The sequence below is a fragment of the Ambystoma mexicanum genome, chromosome 5q, assembly GCF_040938575.1.
Source record: "Ambystoma mexicanum isolate Mex_15411 chromosome 5q, UKY_AmexF1_1, whole genome shotgun sequence".
NCBI classification, from domain to species: Eukaryota; Metazoa; Chordata; class Amphibia; order Caudata; family Ambystomatidae; genus Ambystoma; species Ambystoma mexicanum.
This window is the reverse complement of record NC_090933.1, coordinates 1,271,466,656-1,271,486,387: the sequence shown is the minus strand read 5'-3', so window position 1 is coordinate 1,271,486,387 and position 19,732 is coordinate 1,271,466,656. Positions and strand designations below refer to the sequence as shown.

The window sequence follows — 19,732 nt, the reverse complement described above, 5'->3', positions numbered from 1 at the left end:
GTCTGTGTGCCTGACCTGCGTGTCTGTGACTTGTGCATGCCATGGATGAATGACACGTGTGTGACAATGCACAGATTCAGTGAAGCAGCCAAATTACCCTTGTATCCGCTGTGTTTGGTGTGTTTGGGGCCAGATGGATGTGACTGAGGTGAAGTGTGTGCATGTGATAGGCATGAGCCATGATGCATGTGAGTTACATATCATTGAATGTTTCAAGAGTCCATTGGACATGCATGGAAATGTCCATGGCATGCACCATGCCTGTTACTGTGTGTGTTTTGCCTGGACTGACCCATGTGTTGTGGAGGGACATGATGGAAGTGTACTTTGACAGTGGTGCTCATCTGCTATTGCTTCCTGTCTAGGGGACCATTGTACAGTGCCCTGATGCTTGTGTTCTTTGTCTCCCTCTACGCAGCGGCTAGTGAAGAAGAGGGCGGAGACGGCGCTGTGGAGCAAGGCGGCGGGGATGCCCCCACGGCTGCAGCGGAAGGGGTGGGTGAGCCCCCACAGGGGCCTGCTACGGTGGGAGACGGTGAGGAGCCATCCAGGTTGGTGGTTTGCACAGAGGAGGAGGAGGCCGCCACTGGGGCACACATGGGGCCTGGTGGGGGCATCCCTGCTGGTGCAAGTGGTGCAGTCCAGGGCCAGGGGCAGGAGGCAGCACAGGTCACCGTGGAGGGGCCTGTGCATGTCGCTGTCCCTGACCCTGTGAGTGCACCACCATGCACCAGCAGGGATGCCCCGTCCCAGGCCCGTCCGCAGGTAGAGGGGATGTCCATGTCACCTGACTCCCCTCCACCTGCGGACGTGGGAACCCCTGGCCGTGTGGAGAAGGTCCTGATGGGGTTGCGATGCGCACGGCTGTGATTCGTGATGCCGTGCGTGCTTCCCGGGAGGACGACGCACGTCATCACGAAGTGCACCGTGCCGACGTGGCCCAATTGGGATCGGCCATGTTCGGGGGTTTTCTGCATGTGTTGTCCAATCTGGCGGCCCTCTCCTCCTCTGTGCAGGCTATACACCAGTCGTTCTCCTTGCCGTCTTCCGGCCCAGATGCCACCAGGGCCCCCTGTGGACCTGCCCCGACCAATGCAGCCAGCTCGGTGGGGATCCCATCCCTGCCACAGTTGGGAGTCGGAGGTCCAGCAGGGGTGGACAACACAGCAACTGGACCCCAGCAGGTGGAAGATGTGACAGCATCATCAGGCAGGGCACGTGCACGACGGCGTCGGTGGTTTCCATCAGCCTGGATGCCGTCGTGCTGGCAGAGGCAGTGGCGTCGGAGGCAGCAGCAGGCTCGACGTGGGAGGCATCATGGCTCGGGGCCTTCAAGATCAGAGGGGCAGGCATCGGCCGGAGGGCAGGGCAACCTTGGGATGGTGGTGTCTTCCGTGTGGGAGCAGTTGGTCCAGCGGATAGGTGCGGAGCGGCAGCGGGCAGAAGAGGAGCGGCTCACCATGGTCAGGGCGGAGTTCTCCATGCGTCGGGCGTTGAGGCGGGCTGAGTGCCTCGTGGAAGCTCGCAGGGAGTTTGAGCTGGACATGGGGTTATCCCTGCAAGACCTCGGGGCCAGGACAGAGTCCCGCCTCCAGGACATCGACATGGAGTTCGATGATGCCCTGGCCAGCAACATCACCGAGTGAGCCGCAGGACTTGCCCGCTGCCTTTGTATATAGTTATTTAGTAATTTAGTGTTAGGTTTCCTTTATTAATTTTTTTTTTTTTGGACCGCTCGGACAATGGCCACTTTTTTGTATATATTATTTTCATTAGGTAGTAGTAGGTTTCATTTATGGTGTTGGGCTCATGGACCCTGGAATTTTCGTGTATATAGTTTGGTTTTTGAAGACATTTTTTTTTTATTAATTATTGTGTTCACCATGAGGAAATGGTTTTTCATTATTTTACTTCCACATGATTTTGCTTTGGACAACATTTGTTTTTGGATTACTTTGTTTATTTTATTTTTACATTTGTTCTCGGACATGGACCATTTATTTTGTTATCGCCATTGTTGTATGTTTGATTTTTTTACTTATTTTTCATCTTTAATACATGTTCTTTTTAACTTTCACTTGTGGTATTTTCTCATTGGTTTCATACATGTCATGATATGGGTTTTGACATTGACTTGCACCCATTGTGTATGTGTGTGTGACGGACATGTGTTCATTTACAGACTTGCCATTGGGGTTGTATCATGTAATTGCATTCACTATGTGGGTGGATGCAATCCTTGCCTGGGTGTTTGTGCTGGGTATGCTGCCCATTACTGCCATGATTGAGTATCGTCAGGACCTGGGGGCAGGGGGACATGTGTGGGTGCCTGGTGGAGGCTGCCCCTGCACTGCTGGGGTGTGGGGGTGGTGGGAGACATGAGTGGGGGCCTGGTGGAGGGGGCCCCTGCACTGCTGGGGTGTGGGGGTGGTGGGAGACATGAGTGGGGGCCTGGTGGAGGGTGCCCCTGGTCGCTGGGGGGTGGGGGTGGTGGCTGACATGAGTGGGGGCTTGGTGGAGGCTGCCCCTGCACTGCTGGAGTGTGGGGGTGGTGGGAGACATGAGTGGGGGCCTGGTGGAGGGTGCCCCTGGTCGCTGGGGGGTGGGGGTGGTGGGTGACATGAGTGGGGGCCTGGTGGAGGCTGCCCCTGCACTGCTGGGGTGTGGGGGTGGTGGGAGACATGAGTGGGGGCCTGGTGGAGGGTGCCCCTGGTGGCTGGGGTGTGGGGGTGGTGGGAGACATGGGTGGGGGCCTGGTGGAGGGTGCCCCTGCACCGCTGGGGTGTGGGGGTGGTGGTAGACATGAGTGGGGGCCTGGTGGAGGGTGCCCCTGCACTGCTGGGGTGTGGGGGTGGTGGGAGACATGAGTGGGGGCCTGGTGGAGGGTGCCCATGCACTGCTGGGGTGTGGGGGTGGTGGGAGACATGAGTGGGGGCCTGGTGGAGGGTGCCCCTGCACTGCTGGGGTGTGGGGGTGGTGGGAGACATGAGTGGGGGCCTGGTGGAGGGTGCCCCTGGTGGCTGGGGTGTGGGGGTGGTGGGAGACATGAGTGGGGGCCTGGTGGAGGCTGCCCCTGCACTGCTGGGGTGTGGGGGTGGTGGGAGACATGAGTGGGGGCCTGGTGGAGGGTGCCCCTGCACTGCTGGGGTGTGGGGGTGGTGGGAGACATGAGTGGGGGCCTGGTGGAGGGTGCCCCTGCACTGCTGGGGTGTGGGGGTGGTGGGAGACATGAGTGGGGGCCTGGTGGAGGGTGCCCCTGGTGGCTGGGGTGTGGGGGTGGTGGGAGACATGAGTGGGGGCCTGGTGGAGGCTGCCCCTGCACTGCTGGGGTGTGGGGGTGGTGGGAGACATGAGTGGGGGCCTGGTGGAGGGTGCCCCTGCACTGCTGGGGTGTGGGGGTGGTGGTAGACATGAGTGGGGGCCTGGTGGAGGGTGCCCCTGGTCGCTGGGGGGTGGTGGGTGACATGAGTGGGGGCCTGGTGGAGGCTGCCCCTGCACTGCTGGGGTGTGGGGGTGGTGGGAGACATGAGTGGGGGCCTGGAGGAGGGTGCCCCTGGTGGCTGGGGTGTGGGGGTGGTGGGAGACATGGGTGGGGGCCTGGTGGAGGGTGACCCTGCACTGCTGGGGTGTGGGGTTGGTGGGAGACATGAGTGGGGGCCTGGTGGAGGGTGCCCCTGCACTGCTGGGGTGTGGGGGTGGTGGGAGACATGAGTGGGGGCCTGGTGGAGGGTGCCCCTGCACTGCTGGGGTGTGGGGGTGGTGGGAGACATGAGTGGGGGCCTGGTGGAGGGTGCCCCTGGTGGCTGGGGTGTGGGGGTGGTGGGAGACATGAGTGGGGGCCTGGTGGAGGGTGCCCCTGGTGGCTGGGGGGTGGGGGTGGTGGGTGACATGAGTGGGGGCCTGGTGGAGGCTGCCCCTGCACTGCTGGGGTGTGGGGGTGGTGGGAGACATGAGTGGGGGCCTGGTGGAGGATGACCCTGCACTGCTGGGGTGTGGGGGTGGTGGGAGACATGAGTGGGTGCCTGGTGGAGGGTGCCCCTGCACTGCTGGGGTGTGGGGGTGGTGGGAGACATGAGTGGGGGCCTGGTGGAGGGTGCCCCTGCACTGCTGGGGTGTGGGGGTGGTGGGAGACATGAGTGGGGGCCTGGTGGAGGGTGCCCCTGCACTGCTGGGGTGTGGGGGTGGTGGGAGACATGAGTGGGGGCCTGGTGGAGGGTGACCCTGGTGGCTGGGGGGTGGGGGTGGTGGGTGACATGAGTGGGGGCCTGGTGGAGGGTGCCCCTGGTGGCTGGGGGTGTGGGGGTGGTGGTAGACATGAGTGGGGCCTGGTGGAGGGTGCCCCTGCACTGCTGGGGTGTGGGGGTGGTGGGAGACATGAGTGGGGGCCTGGTGGAGGGTGACCCTGGTGGCTGGGGGGTGGGGGTGGTGGGTGACATGAGTGGGGGCCTGGTGGAGGGTGCCCCTGGTGGCTGGGGGGTGGGGGTGATAGGGGACATGGGTGGGGGCCTGGTGGAGGGTGACCCTGGTGGCTGGGGGGTGGTGGGAGACATGAGTTGGACATGGGTGGGGGCCTGCTGGCAGGTGCCCCACAGTGCTGGGGGGTGGGGGTGCAAGGGGACATGAGTTGGTGTTCATTAGTTCAAGGAGACATGTGCCTTTGCTGGGGGGCATGCCCATGTTGGGTGGGCTGCCTGCGGGACATGACCAGGGATGCAGGGTAGTCCCCTGTGGTGTGGGCTGCCTGCAGGGGCCGTGGAGGGTGTACAGGGTACACCTGGGAGGACCCACACTGTCAAATCACATGTGGGACTCCCCGGCACCCCTGAAATACACGTACCGTGCAGAAATCGCGTGTACAACTTCCCGCGCACCCCTGAAATACACGCGCCCAGGCTATTCGCGTGTAAAACTTCCCGCGCACCCCTGAAATACACGCGCCCAGGCTATTCGCGTGTAAAACTTCCCGCGCACCCCTGAAATACACGCGCCCAGGCTATTCGCGTGTAAAACTTCCCGCGCACCCCTGAAATACACGCGCCCAGGCTATTCGCGTGTAAAACTTCCCGCGCACCCCTGAAATACACGCGCCCAGGCTATTCGCGTGTGGAACTTCCCGCGCACCCCTGAAATACACGCGCCCAGGCTATTCGCGTGTGGAACTTCCCGCGCACCCCTGAAATACACGCGCCCAGGCTATTCGCGTGTGGAACTTCCCGCGCACCCCTGAAATACACGCGCCCAGGCTATTCGCGTGTGGAACTCCCCGCGCACCCCTGAAATACACGCGCCCAGGCTATTCGCGTGTGGAACTCCCCGCGCACCCCTGAAATACACGCGCCCAGGCTATTCGCGCGTGGAACTTCCCGCGCATCCCTCAAATTCACGCGCCCAGGCTATTCGCGTGTGGAACTTCCCGCGCACCCCTGTAATACACGTAGCCCGCTCCCCCAGGCCCGATCGCGTGAGGAACTTCACGCGAACCCTTGTAATACACGTAGCCCGCTCCCCCAGGCCCGATCGCGTGTGAAACTTCACGCGAACCCCTGAAATACACGTAGCACGCTCCCCCAGGCCCGATCGCGTGAGGAACTTCACGCGAACCCCTGTAATACACGTAGCCCGCTCCCCCAGGCCCGATCGCGTAAGGAACTTCACGCGAACCCCTGAAATACACGTAGCCCGCTCCCCCAGGCCTGATCGCGTGAGGAACTTCACGCGAACCCCTGTAATACACGTAGCCCGCTCCCCCAGGCCCGATCGCGTGAGGAAGTTCACGCGAACCCCTGAAATACACGTAGCCCGCTCCCCCAGGCCCGATCGCGTGAATAACTTCACGCAAACCCCTGTGATGCACATACCCTGCAAATCGCGTGTGACACTTCCCGCGCACCCCGGTATACATGCACATGTATTTTTTGTCAGCGGGTGTCCGTGTTTGTGGGCAACCCTTTGCACGTCATTTTTCCTGGAGGGCCACAGTATGGGACATTCATCATGGCAGTATATAGGTGCTATTTGTTGGCGCACCTTTTGGCGCACATTTCTTACAGCCGCAGAGACGCTACCGCCTCCTTTCTTGTGGCGGTCGTGTTTGTGCCTGTGCGCTGGTTTGAGCGTGCGCTTTTTTTCCCCTATTCTATTCCATGAATACGTGTTGTAGGCGAGCGTGTGGGCGTTCCGCGCACTTGTGCCCTGTACTTCCCCCGTGACGCCCACGTTTTGGCAAGTTGTTCCCCATTCCGAGTGTTACGCCCGTGTTCCGCCTACTTTTGTTGCGTGCGCCGTGCTATGTGCGAATTTCGCTGTGGCCTGTGCGATTTTCGCTGTGACCTGGCGCACGCTGTTAGATGGCCTGTGCGCCAACGTGCACCAACGTGCGCCGCGCACTTTTTTATCGCACATCCGCTGGTTTTCTCGCACACGGCCTTCCATGAATCGACGTGCGCTGCTTTTCGTGCGATTTTCGCACTAGCACTGCGATTTTCGCTATTCCACTGCGATTCGCACGTTTTTGCCCACTTGCGCCGCGCTAATTATTCCATGAATCGGCCTCTTAGTGTGTAGAGTAAGTTGGGGGATGGCCAGATTTTCCAGGAGTTAGCCCAGGAAAGAAGTGATAGAGATAGGGTAATAGCTTGCCAGGTAGGTAACCTCAATAAATGTATTCCAAAGATAGCATGAGGAGGGCCGCAGACTGTTCTTATTAAAAAAAAGATATCATTTTATTTTATTGAAATTTCATAAAACATGTAAATACTTCATCTATAAACATACAAATTCTTTCTACATATAATAAGACACCAATTCTTTTTTCAACAGTTGCATTTTTTAGAAAACATTGTTTGTGCAAAAGGCATTTTTATGTAAACATTTCTCAAAAACACAAGTAAAACAACCATTCCTTTTTTCAACAAAAATAAATTTAGAAAAAAAGTATGTGCAAATCGCATTTATGGTTGTCAAATTCCTTAAGTCCACTTATGAAAAAAGGAATGGTAGAAAGAATGTTTATGTCTTACAAATTCTTTCTACATATAATAAGTATGTTTAGAGATGATGTATTTACATGTTTTATGAAAATGCAATAGAATAAAATGATATTTTTTTAATAAGTAAGAACACAGTTCCCGGCCCTCATCATGCTATCTTTGGAACACATTTATTGAGGTTTCAGTCCATAGGGCATCACACTTGTTTAGCAAATATTGATATTACCCCAGATGCCCTTGTAGGGGTTCCCTACCTTTAGTTTGTTGAATATTTGCTCAATAACCACAAGCAAAATTTCGGAATTTACTCTATGTATTTTGGGTTAACTGAACTGCAGTGGAACTGTTCTGATGAAAGCTTATAAAAGCAGATACAAAAACTGAGAGAAGGTGCTTACCGCAGGTCCCCAGCGCGCCCCTTTGGTGACCCAACAAATCTCCGTTTGACAGACGGTGCAGCGGATCCAATCGCAGCCATCTTTCTTCTGGACGATAATTTTACACAGTGGACAGTGCATGGCCTCGCCCATCTGCACCAGCCTCTACCAATGGAAAAGCAATACTGGGTTTGGAATATATTACTAGCTGGACTCTATAAATATCACAAAGCAGTTACATATAAACGGACCTATAAAACATTGCACACATTCTGCTCGGTCACATCTCTTATTGGCCCATGTCCTACAGTACTATACCAAAAACAAGATGGCAGCACACTTGCAATGCTCTCAGGGCACTTCAAACATCCCAGGGCTCTTCCCTCTCAAGGAGACCAACAGTTATATGAATGAACCCTTTCCAAAGAGCCGATATGGGAAGGTGTACAAAAAAATCTAGTACAGCCACAGGACAATCCTGACCAAATACGATTCACGGTGGGCAAGGTTCTGAAGAGGCTGGATACCATGCACCCAGTGTCTGCTGTCTTCAAATACTGAGCTCGAGATCATGCAGTTGGAGCGCCCTTCAAAATACGCCATACGGCTCCCTTGGATCAGCCAACATGTCCACATGATTTTACCCTCTTAGTAGAGGCATGGGCTGGGACACAAAGATGCAGGGTATTTCAAAGGGAGTGACAATGTTGGCATCTCAAATATCCATATCCCCCCAATTGTGAATATTTTATTTCATTTATTTTATTGTCTGCTTTTCAGGTGCTTATACAGCAAATAAATTCAGTCTCAAAGCGCCCACAAGGCAATAAGGAGGGAACATGGGATTGAAGTACAATTCAAAACACACAATATAAATACAAATACACAACTTATGAAAAAATGCAGTTAAAAGTAGCATCACTTACCTACAAATGCCTAAACAACACTGCACACTGCTATCTCTCAGAGAGACTTGCCAAGCTCACTCCTACTAGACAAACTAGATCATCTAGTACCAATAGCCTTGTAGTCCCAAGATTTAAACTCTCGAGAGTTGGGGGACGTAGCTTTCAGGTCAATGCGGCTCTATTATAGAACTCACTACGCTCCCCTTTGCGAGCGGATCAATCTTACCAGGTATTCCGCCAGAACTTTATAACTTGGCTTAAAAACGGTGACATGTAATTTGCCTGACCTGCACCTATCCTGACCATTTCCACACTTGTCCTATCCGTACCCTTTTTGTATATATGTACTTGCTCAGTTACGCTGCGTATTTAAGATGTAAGATGTAAGATGTAATAAGATGCCGGTTGTGTAATTAAGATGTATGTGATTCTGATGACATATAACCTTTTGCTGTGCGCTCTGATACCCTTGGGTCTGGTGCGCAATATAAGTAATAAAACAAACAATATAATACAGTGGGGGGAGGAACGGATGAAGCTACTAGGCCTTGTGAGTATTCAGAACGTGCAAGTGCAGCAAGGGAGAGGGCACTGGGGTAGGTGCTGGGGTGTCCGCGTTTGAGGGTGAGCCACAGATGAAGTGCAATGTATGGTAAGTGCTATGCGGCCAGGAGCTGTGTCGGGTGGAAACGTGCAAGTCTCCAGGGCGGAGATGAGTGACAAAGCACGTGCTGCAGTAGACAGAAGCTGGAGAGCGGGTGTGAGTGGCCAGGGGCCCGGGGATGCATAAGGGTCTCAGACACCAATTAGAGCAACTGTGATTGGTGTCACAGTTGCACAGAAGGGTCATTGGCAAGTCTGAGCATTGTTATTAACAAACCTAAGGCCTTATTTGACCTGGTGCAATCTCGCTCTGTGCCAAAATTAGCCCAAGATGCAGTTCTCTGTCGCAAGAGCTCTGTGACTCCATTTCCACTTTCTTTCTCTGTAAAATAACCACCATTCGAGATAATATGAATGAGGCTGCAGCAATTGCTCCCGCCCCAGTTTTGCCGATACCCCCCTCTACGGGAGGGTGTTCGTCAACTTTCCCCCCTTTTCTGTAATAGAAAAGTTCTTTCTACAATCCAAAAGCTTACATCTGCATCCCCTACAGACGCCATACGACTCGTTCTCCTGCAGGAGACGTCTGCGGATCTAATCATATCACGTCAGCAGTTAATAACTCTTTCACCACGGGAGTGATCCCGGACTCACTTAAACATGCCTTAGTGATCACTCTGTAGAGGAGGTCCCAGATATGGCCTGCACTCCAGCCACCCATTTTGAAATACCAGGAACATACTCACTGAGATATGTGACGTATGAGGAGCAAATAAACCAACAGAGAGCCACACTGGGGCTCTGCCCAGTGCCCATCAGAAGAGAAATACCTATTGAAGTGCCAATAACCAGACCACCATGGGCAGCACAGTACGAATGAAAACATGGCACTGACAACTACACGCACCCACACACTGAATGCACACGAACCATGGCACATGTCAATGGCCACAGGACCTCAAGCGAAGGCAATCGAGAGCATGAGACTGCCTACTGAACAGTTAGCCCCAGAAAATAATGAGAGAAACCAAAAAGACTTAACACAAGCCATTAAAAAGACAGAAGCAGCTGTAGGAGAATTCACTGCAAAGACACAAATGTTGATATATCATTTATTCCCGTTTATAGCTAGAGGGAAGAAATGGCATGAGGAACTGAAAAATAAAATGCAGAGACTATCACACAGGTTCCAACACAAGGAACAAGTACCAGGACCACAATGCAGCCATACACTGGGCCTGTGACAGGCTGGTGGCTAATAAAGGCACTTATAGAGGACAGGAAAATAATGCTAGAAGAGAAGGAGAGAATTGCAAAACCTCCACCTACCACATCGATGCAGATAAAGAAACCTGCGTCGTCGACCAGCATGCCTGAGAGTCCTCCAGCAAGGAAAAGCTACACAGATGCGTTTAGAGATGTAGTTATAGCAAACTACAGGAAAGCACTAAGGATCAAGAGGGGCCAGCATGAAGATAACAGTGAACTTAACGACTACCTGGACAGCACAGCACATCTAGGAAACAACATTTCGTACCAGCACATGAAAGAAGTTAGTAGAAGGAAATCAGAAGGAGGATGCTTCGTTTGTGCACTCCTACCGTACAGCATGGGGAAATCCAAGATCTTCGTAGCCGTAGAAATTGATGTCCCAAAAGCACACTGTCTTTCACGCGTAGCAATGTGCAACACGAGAGGGCAATTTATGGGGAGGGATGCCTCATTGATATGGGCAACCGAGACAAATTACCCCAGATGAAGATGATTATATACAGGACATTAAAACAAGAAACAGAGCCCATACTAGGAATCATGTGATCAGGTACGAGAAGCCAGGGGTAAAAGGAGCAGCAATCAGATGGGAAGTGAACCCAATGCTGAATGTCCAAGGGAAAACTCAAGAAGAGGCAAAACATTGGAAGAACAGAAGCCAAATGCAGATTTGGGGAACATTGCTTTCACCAGACTGATGGGAAGAAGGAGTGGTGATCTTCCGAGCATGGATGGTCTTTGGAGCATATAAGGAAGCAATAGAGAACTCACCGAGGTTGTGCAAACCTTTATGGTGGAAACTCACAAGATTACTGACATGGGTTGAAGACAGAGGAGGACCCCTGCAGATAGTGCCACTGGAAAACCCAAAATTGCGCTTCAGGAACAATGGCACAAGGAAGATGGGAGAGAATCAGAACTGTGGATGAATCTTTGAAGATCCAGGAATGACTCAAGGAACCGCTGCAATTATGGATCATTATTGGGCGTGTGGATCCAAAGCATACATAAGACTGCCGAAAAACTGGGGAGGCATATGCACAATAGTGAACGTCCACGTTCCTGCACTAGTGATCCCGAAAAGTGACCTGAATAGTGACAATTTCCCGAAAGCAGATGCTCACCTGAGGAAAAGGAGAACTATGGAGCTGGTATCCCGAAAGAAAAGAGAGAATTACATTTCTGCCAAATCAGAAGAAGCATTCCATGCAATCCCATATGAGCACAGGCTCTTCAGCCTCAACTCATCTGTGTTCACAACGATCATCATGCCAAGATTCCAGGTTGGAGCAAATACTAAGTGGTTGCAAATCACCAGATGGGAATTACTGCAAACCATCAACTCGACAAAGGGATTCAACGCAATCAAGGAAGAGTCAAGAGCAATCCGACTGATGAGACTACAGAACAGATATGTGCTTGACATGATCACAGCGATGTATGGAGGAGTTTGTGCAAAAATCGGAGAATCATGTTGCACATTTATACCTTCCCATGATGAAGAAAATGGAACCTTAACAGAAGCCATAGAGATGCTAACAAAGCTACAGAACCAGATTGATGAAACCGACGAAGTTGATGATGACAGCTGGTTTGGAACACTATTCTCATGGGTCCCACAAAGGATGGCAGACATATCCAAGTTTCTGGGAGCCCTGCTTCTGATACTACTAGGATTTTGTGTTATCAAGATAATGATCTCACAACCAGAAAACTGCGAAGAAAGCCATAGGGATGAAGGATGGAAGCCCAGACACCTGACTGATGAAGAAATAAGAAACTTTGTGACGGCCAGCGAATATGCGCCAGAAGGAACACAATTTGTGTATCCCAGGAAACAAAGAAAGTATGAAGGAAAATTGATTTATTGTAGCCCACAATGGACAATGCCAGCTAATGACCTGGAACAAAGACGAACATGTAAAAACAGCAGGAAGTTTGAAAGGAGTGATAAAAATGTGGACTCCAAAGAGACACTCCTTCGCACCATCATGTACAAACCCAGAAGATGAAGAAGAAATGAATACAGAAGAACCAAGCAAGGTGAATACAAAGGAGGAAGCAGAAGTGGTCGATGAACCGACCAGAGGGGTCAGGGGGGAGTGTAGAGGAGGTCCCAGATATGGCCTGCAGTCCAGCCACCAATTTTGAAATAGCAGGAACATACTCGCAGAGATATGTGATGTATGAGGAGCAAATAAACCAACAGAGAGCCACACTAGGGCTCTGCCCAGTGCCCATCAGAAGAGAAATACCTGTTGAAGTGCCAATAACCAGACAACAATGGGCAGCACGGTACCCATTGAGACAACCGTACAAACAGCTGACACGACATGAAGACTACTTTCAGACTGTCCCAAAGGGCCTTAATCGAAGGTGAATGGTGACGTCACCAGGGTGCGGACAGAAGTACAGATAAACGAAACAACAACCAAAAGATGACACACTAAGACGAAACACCATGGATAAAGTTATTACAGACATAGAAGAAGAAACAATGTCGAAATATAAAGAAACGTAACTGTGCAGCAGGATGAAAGTATGCAACCAGCTAATGCCTGTACATAGGCTTGTAACGCAAGAAGCTAAGAAAACAGTACGGCTTGCTATGCTTAGTAGAAGAATAGAGCGGCAAGCGCCAACTATATATGGGATACATTACTCACCGTAATCGTATTTCTGATGCTTGTATCTGCTTAGATTCACATGCTGTGCATAGGCCGACATCTAGTGGAAGCTGCGGAGTATTACAGTTTGTTTTTCGAAACTCGAAAATGGGCGTCGACACAGGCGTGCCAGTAATACTATCCCTAGTGTGACGTCCACTTTACCCAAGATCCCTCACGCGTCTAGGATCCTCAGATTGTATTTTTTCTGACATGAGGAAGCATGAGGAGTAGCGTGAGTACAGATAATCCAAGCAGATAGACAGAAAGGTAAGACTGCAAGCAATCATGCGCCTTCTCTCGGAGGGGAGGAAGGGTGGGTCGCATGTGAATCTAAGCAGATACAAGCATCAGAAATACGATTACGGTGAGTAATGTATCCCTTCTGAGGCTTGTGGAATCTGCTTAGATCACATGCTGTGCATAGATTAGCGAGCAGTACCAGAAGAAGGAGGTGGGATGTGAGAAGGGCCATGAGCAAACAGGTGTCTTAGAACCGCTTGTCCCACTTGTGTATCTGTCTTGGAATGAGTGTCAATGCAGTAATGCTGAGTAAAAGTGTGAATAGAGCTCCAAGTCGCTGCTTTGCAAATGGTGTCGAGGGGAACATTTGCAATGAAAGCCAGAGTGGCCCCAATGCCTCTAGTAGAGTGGGCCCTTGGCGTAAAAGGCAGAGTTTTTTCAGAAAGAGAGTAACACAGCTGTATACAGTTGATAATCCACTTCGAGATAGCGCCTTTAGAGACGCGATCTCCCTCTCTGCCTGTAGCTACGGAGACAAACAGTTGATCTGTTTTCCTTAGCGGTCTGGTTTTATTTACATAGTAGAGGACCGCCCTACGCACATCTAGGGTGTGTAGTTTCACCTCAGCCGAGCTTTGCGGGTTCTGGAAGAAAGCCGGAAGCTCGATGGACTGGTTTACATGGAACTTTGATATAAATTTAGGTGAGAACCTAGGGTGTTTGCGTAAAACCAGTTTGTCTTTGTGGATAGTAAAGAAAGGATCCTGCACTGACAGAGCCTGAATTTCACTGACCCTTCTTATAGAGGTAATGGCTACTAAGAAGGCCGTTTTATAAGTCAGGTGTTTGAGACTACTTTTATGCATCGGTTCGAAAGGGGGGCCCATGAGCTTAGCTAGCACCACATTAAGGTCCTATCCTGGCGGTGGGTTAGAAATAGGAGGGTGAAGTCTCTTTACTCCTTCCATGAAGGCTTTAACTACTGGTACTTTCCACCACGACACCTTGTTATGGGATGTGGTGTAAGCCGAGAGGGCTGCCAGGTGTACTTTCAGAGAGTTAAAAACCAATCCTGCATCCAGCAGGTGGAGCATGTATGACACAACGTTGGAAGGAGTGCAATCAACAGGGTTGATTTGTTTATTCTGGCACCAAATAACAAATCTCTTCCACTTGTCAAAGTAACAGTGCCTTGTGTTTGGTTTCCTGGATTATTTTAGGATGTTCATACACCTCTGTGGTAAATTGAGATGTCCAAACTCTATGACCTCAGGAGCCATGCTGCCAGGTTCATTGAGTTGGGTTGCTGGTGCACTGTTTGACCTTGTTGCTGGGACAGTAGGTTGTACCAAGCTGGAAGTTTGATGGGCTCGCACACCGCCATCCTGCGTAGGTGTGGAAACCATGGTTGTCTCGCCCACATGGGAGCAACTAGGATGAGCGTCATCGATTCCTTGTTCATCTTGTACACCACCTTCCTGATGAGAGGAGTTGGTGGAAAAGCGTACGCAAACATCCCTGACCAGTTCATCCACAGGGCGTTCCCTTGGGAGTCTGGCTGGGGGAACCTGGATGCAAATCCTGGGCATTGTTTGTTTTCGCTTGTGGCGAATAAGTCTATAGTAGGGAAACCCCACTGAGAGAAGAGATCTTCTACGATCTCTCTGTGAAGGACCCATTCGTGTTCTTCTGGGAGGGAGTCTCTGCTTAGAGCATCCGCTAGGGAATTGAGCTCCCCTGGAACATGTTGCGATGACAGGAAGATGTTCCGTCTGAGTGCCCATATCCAGATTTTCTGGGCAAGCTTGGACAGATTTGGCGAACGAGTCCCTCCTTGCTTGTTCAGATAGAACATGGCTGTCGTGCTGTCCGTCCGGATCTGCACCGACAAGTTTAGTAGATGGGGCTCGAACGCCCGAAGCACTCGGAATACTGCCAGAAGCTCTAGCAGGTTGATGTGGTTCTTGGCTACTGAGTGAGACCAGAGACCCTGAGTTGTGTGGTGGAGATGGTGAGCTCCCCACCCAGTCAGGCATGCATCTGTAGTCACCACTGCCTGTACTTCGGGATCGTAAAAGGGTTTTCCCCTTGCGAGATTCTCTCTTGTCCACCAGTGTAGGCTCTGTACAAGTGTTGGCGAAACGACCACTAGATCGTCCCACTGACCACTTGCCTGAGACCACTGTTTCGCCAACCATTCCTTCATGGGACGCATGCGCAGTCGCGCGTGGGGGACCAGGTAAATGCATGACGCCATCATGCCCAGTAACCGCATTGCTTTGCGTACCGTTATTTGTTGACCGGACTGATAATGTGGAATTTGCAGTAGTATATTCCGAATTCTCTCTTCCGAAGGGAAGGTCAACCCTTTCTGAGTATCTAGAATTGCTCCTAGGAACTGTTTTGAGGTGCTTGGCACCAAGCTTGACTTCTTCTCGTTGATTGAGAAGCCTAATTTGTGGAGGAGGTCGATAGTCCTTTGAATGTTTGTCCTGCAAATTCCTGGGGTTTCCCCTGTTATGAGCCAGTCGTCCAGATAAGGGTACACTGGAATTGCCTCCCTGCGTAGGTGTGCAGTTGCCACCGCCAGTACCTTGGTGAATACCCTTCGTGCTGAGGCTATCCCGAAGGGCAGTACCTTGAATTGGTAGTGGCGACTGTCCACCTTGAAGCGCAAGTACTTTCTGTGCGCCGGGAGCATGGAAATATGAAAATAAGCATCTTTCATATCCAAGGTTGCCATGTAATCCCCCTTTTTTAGGAGGGGGATTACCTCTTGTAGCGTGGTCATACGGAATTTTTGGGGCTTGACATACCTGTTGGCAGGCCGTAAATCCAATACTGGGCGCATTGTCAAATCTTTCTTTGGCACAAGGAAGTAAGTTGAATAGATACCCTTGTTTACCTGGTGTCCTGGGACGAGTTCTATCGCGTCCTTTTCTAGCAGAATGGCGATCTCCTCGAGAAGGATCTTCTGATGTTCTAAGGAGTGTACTTTTTGTCGTGGAGGATGGTTCCGGGGACGCTGCAGTAATTCTATACAATATCCTGTGGACACTGTTGACAGCACCCATCTGTCTGAGGTGATCCCTTCCCAAGCCTGGGTGAAGTTGGAAATGCGTCCCCCTACTGGGGTTGCGTGAGAAGGGACCCTGAACTGAGCGTCACTGCTTTGGTGGAGGCGTGCCACCTCCCTTGTTGGGGCTGCCTCTGCCTCTCCCACGACCTCTTTGGTTACCCCTGCCGTAACCTTGGGTAGACTGCTGGCTGTTGTTCCACTGTGTGCCCTGTCCCTGGGCATAGTTGCCTCTTTGTGAATTTTGGCCACGTGGGCGACGAAAATTACTGTTCCCCCTCTGGTTAGGGGGTTTGTTGGTTAGTTGGCCAAGGGATTTCAGTGTTTCGTATTCGTCCTTGGCGTTTTTCAGTGCGTCTTCGACCGCTTTCCCAAACAATAGATCGGGTTCCACCGGCTTGTCTATTAATGAAGCCTGAGTTTCTGTTTTGAACCCCGACTGCCGTAACCACGCATGTCTTTTCATAACAGTACCTTCTGCTATCAATCTCCCTGCGTTGTCCGCGGCGTCGAAGGTTGCTTTCAATATGCAACCAGACACGGCTCTCCCTTCTGCCGAGATCCGAGCCAATTGGCCCTTTAACGGTTCAGGAGCAGAGGCTATGAGTGCCGCGACCTCTTCCCATTGATGGCAGTTGTAGCTGGCCAACAGGGTGGTGGAGTTAGCAATCCTTGCTTGGTAGGCGGACGTTGAGGCTACCTTCCTGCCAAACCCGTAAAGTTTCTTGCTCTCCTTGTCGGGAGGAGCTTCTGACGAAGATAAGGGTGTTCCAGCCCTCTTCCGAGTGTTGGTAACAACTAGGGAGTCTGGTTTAAGATGTCCTCTTATATAGAGAGGGTCAGACTGGGCTGCCCGGAAAAGTTTTTCGACCCTGGGGTTGACTGCTCTGGTGAGGTTTGGGTTCACCAGGGACGGATCTATTCTTCGTTGGATGGATTTAAGGATAGGGATGGTCTGAGCGATCGGCCTCCTCTCTCCCACCAACTCTTCTGCGAAGTCCCTTTCCTCCTGTACACCGTGGGTGTCGATGTGAAAATGTTCTGCCGCGCGAGCGAGAACCTCATTAAGGAGGGGCTGGTTATCGACTGGCGAGTCGGTAACTGGGGCTTCGTTCTCTACCGGGGAATCTACTCTGTAAATTTCCTGCTCATCTTCTCCCTCCTCCTGGTCCTCATCATCCGCATAGTATTCCGTCCCGGTTTGTTCCTCCATAATTTCAAACTCCTGGTTCCCCTCAGGGAAAGGCTCTCCTTGGTACCTGGGGTGTGGAGTAGAGTATGGAGTAGAGTAAGGCTGCACCTCGAAGGGTTCAGGTCTTTCGAACCGGGCCTTTTTACTTAGGGGGATAGGATCAGTGGAACCTGAGGGTGTGGCCCCCTGAGGGTCATACGAGAGGAAATGCTCTGGATTCTTGTCGTAAAAATCAGCCAAGGAAGACATCCTTGACATGACCCTGTCTATGTCTTCACTGGACCATTCTTTGGAACAGGGGATGACTTTAGTAGGCAATTTAGGGGACTTATCAAGGGTACCCTTGCTGGATGTTGATCTCTCAGTAGACTTGTATTTGTCTGTCTGCTTAGGGGGGAAGGATGGTCTTACAGGAGTGGAAGAATGTGCTTTCCGCTGTTTCCCCCCCTCCCGTGCGTGGAAAAATGTTTTCCCTGTCCCTTGGAGGCCCCGGAGACTTTCGACGCCTGGCGTCGAGGATCGGGAGAGGTATCTGTGTTTTTCGAGCGTGGGGCCTCGCTGGTGTTAACTGCGGGCTCCGTCTCTTGGAGCGCGGCCTGGGGGTGGAAGTCGTCTTCGTCCTCCGACGATCGAACTTCCGTTAGTCTAGGGAGCGAGGCACTGTTGGCAAGAGTGGATGATTGCCTTGCGTCATGAGGCGATCTTGATCGAGAGCGCCCAGAGGACACCGAGTCGGACCGTTCTATCTGTGCCTCTTTCCGAGAAGTCGACGCCGTCGAGGTTCGGTTGGACTTAGTGTGCTTAGTGTGTGTAGGGTGTGTAGCGCTTGCGTCGCTGGGGGTCTTCCCCATAGCCGCCCTGCCGGACGACCTTCCAAGGTCGGGGACCTGCGCTCGGCTGTCTTTCGACGCCGTAATGCCCTCGCCGTCCGAAAGTACGGCGTCGTTGCCATCGCTGAAGGCGCCCTCCGCTGCCATGGCCGCCTGCCTGGCGTGGTGGGCCCAACGCTTTGTTGAACGGTCCTTAAGTGTCTTAGGTTTAAACCTACTACACGCTCTGCAGTTCGCTTCGGGGTGGTCCCTCGGCAAGCAGAGATTGCACGTGGCGTGCCTGTCGACCCAAGGGTATTTGCGGTTGCACTTGGGGCAGAATTGGAAAGGGGTACCCTCCATACACACCTTGAGGCAGCGGGCTGGTAAGTGTAGGGAATATATAAGTGTACCTATATACCAAGAGTGAAGAGTATGTACCACCCCCCACTCTCCCTACTTGCAGGGCCGAGGCCAGCGGCCTACCAGGCCCGGGCCGAGGCCAGCGGCCTACCAGGCCTGGGCCGAGGCCAGCGGCCTTCCGAGGCCCAGATCTGTCGTGCAGCAGCCGACGGTCGATGTCTTCTCCAGTCGTCGTCGAGGGTCGACGTTGGGGTGGGGAAGGATGTCAATAAAGAATTATAAATTTCAATTATTAGCAAAAGTATGGCTAAGGCCAGGGGACTCCGCAAGATGCTTCCGACCAGTATGGCGGAAAAAAACAATCTGAGGATCCTAGACGCGTGAGGGATCTTGGGTACAGTGGACGTCACACTAGGGATAGTATTACTGGCACGCCTGTGTCGACGCCCATTTTCGAGTTTCGAAAAACAAACTGTAATACTCTGCAGCTTCCACTAGATGTCGGCCTATGCACAGCATGTGATCTAAGCAGATTCCACAAGCCTCAGAAATATATATATATATATATATATATATATATATATACACATATACATATATAGCTACCCCTATGAAGCACATTCTAAAAGCGCAGTCCACTTTACATGAAAGAAGAATTAAGCCCAGGATGGTAGGGTCCTAACAGGCCAGGATTCATATATCAGCACAAAGCCAGACGAAAGAGCGGAATAGAAATTTAGCAAGAAGCAGCTCATGCCTGGGAATTCGAGGTCACTCCAAGGAAGGGAGGAGAGCGGCAACTCCAAAGAATCGAAACTTAAGAGAATAGCAGCCTGCCCGTGAAGGTCGAGATAAGGAGGCCCAGGCAGGTGGCGAGGCCGAAGAGAGAATAAAATATGCAAATAGATGGAAAATGAAGCAGCTTCACAGTGTACTGACATGTGATCAGCCAAGCGCGATGAGGTACCAATTTCTGTTGTCACCCAAGCCAAGAGGATGCCATAACTTTTCCTGATAAGAAGCTACAGTTTCGAGGCCGTCCTCAGCCAACTAACTGACACATAGCCCTAAAGTACTGATTGAAGGGAGGCAGGGTGAATCTTTGGGCATGCCGCATCTGGGTAACCATTCTGCAGGCTGCTAATTTAAGTGGAGATTTATGCCTAGGGGTGTAACCGACCCAATCACAATGGACCAAGTAATCTAGGGTCCTACAGCTAGTAGAACCAATGAG

General features: G+C 51.8%; 1 protein-coding gene across 2 annotated transcripts in view; it reads right to left on the bottom strand.

Moving 5' to 3' along the window:
• Positions 1 to 19,732, bottom strand: part of SHARPIN (SHANK associated RH domain interactor) — a 1,065,128-nt gene that overhangs the window by 89,820 nt on the left and 955,576 nt on the right. For both annotated transcript variants that reach the window (XM_069621811.1, XM_069621812.1), the window contains one exon: positions 7,388 to 7,531. In XM_069621811.1, coding sequence (XP_069477912.1) covers positions 7,388 to 7,531 — 144 coding nt within the window. The remainder of the gene's footprint in view (positions 1 to 7,387; positions 7,532 to 19,732) is intronic.